This window comes from Andrographis paniculata, unplaced genomic scaffold, assembly GCF_009805555.1.
Source record: "Andrographis paniculata isolate CXL003 unplaced genomic scaffold, ASM980555v1 Contig32END, whole genome shotgun sequence".
Lineage (NCBI taxonomy): Eukaryota > Viridiplantae > Streptophyta > Magnoliopsida > Lamiales > Acanthaceae > Andrographis > Andrographis paniculata.
In genome coordinates this window covers 960,476-966,673 of record NW_026137565.1, presented here as the reverse complement: position 1 = coordinate 966,673, position 6,198 = coordinate 960,476, and the positions used below count along the sequence as shown (strand labels likewise).

The 6,198-nt window shown below is 34.7% G+C and overlaps 1 protein-coding gene across 1 annotated transcript; it reads right to left on the bottom strand.

Annotated features, from left to right (window-relative positions):
* Positions 1 to 1,774: 1,774 nt before the first annotated feature.
* LOC127247089 (secreted RxLR effector protein 161-like) lies at positions 1,775 to 2,382 on the bottom strand. The gene is made up of 2 exons (XM_051268796.1): positions 1,984 to 2,382; positions 1,775 to 1,861 (listed from the first exon to the last, which is right to left on the bottom strand). Exons 1-2 carry the CDS (start codon positions 2,380 to 2,382, stop codon positions 1,775 to 1,777), a joined length of 486 nt encoding a protein of 161 aa, XP_051124753.1.
* Positions 2,383 to 6,198: the final 3,816 nt, after the last annotated feature.

The following is a 6,198-nucleotide window of genomic DNA, read 5'->3' as shown; positions in this document are numbered from 1 at the left end:
TATCACTCAATTGAAATCGTGTCCTCGTGTCTTTCAATCTGCCAACACTAGACACAATATGAATCCTAAGTTAAATAAATAAGAAAAGTAGGAACACATTCATGAATCATCCTTTCATGCTTCAAGTAATATTAGATAAGTTTAGGAAACTAAATGTGAATATTTCCCAAATATATCTATGTATACATATATCATATTGAAGAGTAAAAATATAAAATATTATCAACCAATTCCACTGCAACATTACATACAATAACAAACCAAGAGATAAAAGAAGGATATTTAGAATTGTTGTTTCTATTATATAAAGAAACCAATGTTAATGCCAAAAAAAAATTGATTAAATAGAAGTTGCAAGTCATTTTTCTCAAATATAAACTATTTAATATATATAAATATGCATCTAGATATTGCAAGTCATTTTTCTCAAATATAAATCAATATATATGTGTGTGCGCCAATTTCATTGTGCAATATTGTATTTCAAACAATTGTCAGACTGTAAATCAAAGTGTAGCCTTGCATTTCTTATGATTTTGTACAAATCATATTAGAACCAGACCGAGTGATAAAAATATATTTTGGATGATAAGGCTGACTTAAATTCATCAATGAAAGAGTTAGAAGCAATTGGGGTATTTTGACGAGCAGTTGGCGGGCGTGAATTGGAAGCAACTGCAGCGTTGAAGGAGGGACGCGGAGAAGACAAGGATCCATGGGACCCGACCTCAACCAGGATAGTAACCTCATTCAACAAACCACCTCAACTAAGCCAATACAACCGACAAAAATTATAAACACATACCAAAACACCGAGATACCACAATACTTACCGAAACCATGGGGGAGACCAGAAGCAGAGAAAAATTGGGAAAATATGAGCCAAAAACCTGCGCACAATATGTCGGTGTGGGCGCCAATTGAAGACGGGTAGACAGAAAAACAAACGCTGCGCAACCAAGAAGCCAAACCTGAATCACTGGCACTTACAGAGAAACCAAACTATGATGACATAATGGCACATTACATGTTGTATAGAATCGTATTATGTGATGGCACTTCTATTAATTTATATGTATATCTAATTGTTATAAAATATAACAAATATATATTTTATATAAGATAAAATAGATATATATGTGTATGGTGTATAAAATATATGATATGTAATATATATATAGTATATGTATAGATGTGTAATAAAGTATATATATATTTCACAAAAAGAGTAGAAAAAGGATAGAGAGAGAGTAGGATATCAAGAAATGAAAAATCATTTTTATTTACATTAGATACAAGGCTTATTTATAAGCCATTTTTATTGCAATTAGTCATCAAACATAGACATATGTTAAGGTAATAAGATGACACCTATCATAAATAAATAATGACTCATAATACTCCCCCTTAGGTGTCATTTAATTGCAATGAATACCCCTCGTTAAAACCTTACTAGGAAAAAATCCAACGGGACAAAAATCCTAGTTAAGGAAAAAGAGTACGTCATTCATGCATTTAAAATACTTCTCTTACTGTGGACATCACTTGAAATATTGCTCCCCTGATGTGGACATCATTTGAAATCTTGCAACCGACGCATCCCGATGATCTTTACTAATTTCTCGAACGTTGCGGTCGGTAAAGCCTTGGTCAACAAGTCTGCTAAATTTTGGTCTAATCGAATCTGCTGCACATTTATCTCACCATTTTTTTGGAGATCATGAGTAAAGAAAATTTTTGGTGAAATATGTTTCGTTCTATCTCCTTTGATATATCATTCTTTCAGTTGCGCTATACAAGCTGCATTATCTTCGTACAAGATAGTAGAAGGATTATCATTTTCAGATTTCAAACCACAATTCTGTAAAATGTGGTGAATAATTGATCTTAGCCAAACACACTACTTGCTTCATGAATTGCTATTATTTCTGCATGATTTGAAGATGTGGCGGTTAATGTTTGTATAGTGCATCTCCAAGATACCACTGTACTGCCATAAGTAAATATATAACCAGTTTGAGACTTGGCTTTATGCGGATCAGAAAGATACCCAGCATCTGCATATCCAATCAATTCATGTCGAGATCCTTTTGGATATAATAGACCAAGATCAATAGATCCTTGGAGATAACGAAAAATATGTTTGATTCCTTTCCAATGTCGTTGTGTTGGCATTGCACTAAATCTGGCTAATAAATTTACAGCAAACGCAATATCTGGTCTAGTACTGTTAGCCAGATACATTAGTGCACCAATAGCACTTAAATATGGTACTTCAGGACCAAGTGCTTCCTCATTCTCCACTTTTGGTCTAAAAGGATCTTTAATAGGATCGAGAGTTCTAACGACCATTAGAGTACTTAATGAATGTGCTTTATCCATTGCAAATCGTTTCAATACCTTCTGGGTATATGCAGATTGATGTATCAAAATCCCATTTTCTAAATGTTCAATTTGTAGACCAAGACAAAATTTTGTTTTCCCGAAATCTTTAATTTCAAATTCCATTTTCAAATATTCAATAGCTTCTTGGATCTCTTCAGGGGTTCCAATTAAATTCAAGTCATCCACATAGACATCTATTATTACAAAATTTCTCCCATTTTTCTTTATAAAAATACACGGACAAATAGAATCATTGGCATATCCTTCTTTCAATAATGATTCACTGAGACGATTATACCACATGCGACCAGATTGTTTGAGCCCATACAAAGACTTTTGTAACTTAATAGAATAACATTCTTTTGGCTTTGATTTATATGCATCAGGCATACTAAATCCTTCAGGGATTTTCATGTATATATCACTATCCAACGAGCCATATAAATATGCAGTTACAATGCCCATCAGACGCATATCCAAATTTTCATGTACTGCCAAACTGACAAGATATCGAAATGTTATTCCATCCATTACTGGAGAATATGTTTCATTAAAATCAACTCCAGGTCTTTGTGAAAAACCTTGGGCAACAAGTCTTGCTTTATATCTGGCAATTTCATTATTCTCATTTCTCTTTCGAACAAATACCCATTTATAGCCAACAGGCTTAACACCTTCAGGTGTTTGAACAATCGGTCCAAAAACTTTTCGTTTTGCCAGTGAATTTAATTCAGACTGGATCGCATCTTTCCATTTTGGCCAATCTATTCTTTTCCGACATTCATCAACTGATCTAGGTTCTGGATCCTCGTCATTTTCCATTAGATCAAGTGCTACATTATATGCAAAAGCATTATCCATAATTGTATCACTTCGGTTCCAATGCTTTCCAGTAGTAACATAATTATTGAATTTTCAATAATTTCATTCTCTTCAGAAGAAATTCTATTAGGGTTAACATCCTCATCAAGTTTATCAGGATCAATTTCTCTAGAAATCTGATACATGTTACCATCTGTTTCTTGAGGGTTTTGATTAACATTCAAATCTTCAATCCTTTCATTTGTTCCTCTTTTTTTTCGAGGATTTTTATCTTTGGAACCTACAGGTCTGCCACGCTTTAAGCGTACATTTGATTCATTAGCACTTTGTATTTTGTCTCCAGGAATAACAATTTTAGCAGGTACATTTTCAGCAGCTATATAAGATCTAGTGACCCTGCTGGCGTCACAAAAAGCATCAGGCAACTGATTTGCTATTCGCTGCAAATGTAAAATTCTTTGTACCTCTAATTCACTTTGACTTGTACGAGGATCAAGAAAACTGAATGGTATTTTCCAAGTAATTTCCTTTTTCAGTTGATCAGTTTCTCCCCCTAATATCGGGAAATGCGACTCGTCAAAATGACAATCAGCAAGTAAATGAATCACCAGTTAATGGTTCAAGATATTTATTGATAGATAGTGATTCGTACCCGACATATATCCCCAATCTCCGTTGGGGGCCCATTTTTGTACGTTTGGGCGGTGCAATTGGCACATAAACCGCGCACCCAAAAGTTCTCAAATGTGAAATATTGGGCTTTTCATTGTACACTAATTGTACTGGGGAGTAGCTATGATAGCTTGTCGGTCTTAATTTTATCAGTATTGCTGCATGCATAATTGCATATCCCCAAGCAGATACGGGAAGTTTGGATTTCATTAGCATAGGTCTTGCAATTAATTGCAGCCTTTTTATAAGTGATTCAGCTAGACCATTTTGAGTATGTACATGAGGTACAGGATGTTCAATGTCAATTCCAATAGACATGCAATAATTATCAAATGTTTTGGATGAAAATTCACCAGCATTATCAAGACGAATTTTCTTTATTGGGTGATATGGAAACTGAGCTCGTAATCTAATTATTTGAGCAAGCAACCTCGCAAATGCCAAATTGCGGGTAGATAATAAACACACATGCGACCATCTAGTAGATGCATCGATAAGTACCATAAAATATCGAAATGGTCCGCATGGTGGATCTACAGGTCTACATATATCACCCTGAATTCGTTCTAAAAATGAAGGAGATTCAGTTCTCACTTTTGCCGGTGATGGTCTAGTTATTAACTTCCCTTTTGAACAAGCAACACATATAAACTCATTTGTATTTAATACCCTTTGATCTTTCAAGTTAGGCCCTTAGTATTCTCAATAATTCGTCTCATCATAGTATTACCAGGATGCCCAAACCGGTCATGCCAAATCATAAAATCTGTAGACTTCTGGTCTACCAGATATGTTTCAACCACATTAATCTTTGTGCAATATAATCCGGAAGATAATGAAGACAATTTTTCTAATATATATTTATGTCCATCAATGAATTTTGTAATCAACAAAAATTCATTATTTGCTACACTTGATGTCTCAATATGATATCCATTTCTGCGAATATCATTAAAACTCAACAAATTTCTTTGAGATTTACTAGAATATAGTGCATTTTGGATATCAAGTTTTACTCCTTCGGGGAGAAATATTATCGCTCTTCCAGAGCCCTCAATTAACTTCGCACAACCACTTATGGTATTCACCTCAATTTTTCCCAACTTCAGGTTGGTGAAATATTTCTTATATTTCAAAATAGTGTGCGTTGATGCACTATCAATGAGACATGAACTGTCTTCCATATTATTCATTATAACGTTCTCAACATTCATATTTCTTCTTCTGGGAGAAATATAAGAATAAATATATCAAAAATTTGGAGAAAATACATAGTTGTCATATCATTAGAAAATGTAGGGAGCAAAAACTACATGTGTTACAAAAATATATACATCTATATGCATTTTATATCGCATTTCCGGGATTTTCATAGTACCCACCTTCAGGGTGTACTAGAAAATCAGATACATCTAGCTGTGTATTATCATTACATTTATCACCCCCACTTCCATTGGCAACATTCTCTGAAAAATTAATTTATGGGGGATTGACATTTTCCGGTGCTTTGACTTCTTCAGGCACTTTGTCTTTCTGTTTCAGGGAATTTTGGAACAGCTCAACAAAATAAGAATTGGAACGACAATTTCTGAACCAATGCCCTGTCATTCCGCAACGATAACACTTATCCTCGTTTTTCTTTAAACTCTGACCAATATCGTTCTGAGGCCGCTTCATAGGCCTATTTGATTCCTACTCATCAAAATATCCCTGACGGTAATAAAGAAACCTGCCACGACCTCGTCCACGGTCGGCTCCACGTCCACGACTCATTCCACGTCCACGACCAAATCCACGTCCACGACCAAATCCACGTCCACGACTAAATCCACGTCCATTGCCTTGTCCGCGACTTTGTCCGCGGTAGAATCTAGGCATATTATTTAAACACTGAGTTGCATTCACTTCATGAAATGGACCCGCACCAGTTGGCCTCGATTCGTGATTTTTTAACAATAATTCGTTATTCTGTTCAGCAACAAGCCGACAAGTAATAAGATCACAATATTTATTAAAACCCCTTTCTCGATATTGTTGCTGTAAAACTATATTAGAGGCATGAAACGTGGTAAATGTTTTTTCCAATATATCCCTATCAGAAATATTTTCTCCACAAAATCTTAACTGGGACGTGATTTTGAACATCATGGAATTATAATCAGCAACTGTTTTAAAATCTTGCAAACGCAAGTGATGCCATGCATGTTTCGCTTTCGGTAATATAACAGATTTCAAGTGTCCAAATCGATCTTTCAAATTTGTCCATAATTCAAATGGATCTTTCACCATTAAATATTCCATTTTTAGGGCTTCGTCAAT

Bases quoted from the DNA above. Each gene is read 5' to 3' on its own strand.
- LOC127247089 (XM_051268796.1), bottom strand. From the start codon at position 2,382: ATGGATAAAGCACATTCATTAAGTACTCTAATGGTCGTTAGAACTCTC. The intron at 1,862-1,983 runs GTATCTTGGAGA...CACATTTTACAG, and splicing joins TTACTTATGGCAGTACAGTG to AATTGTGGTTTGAAATCTGA.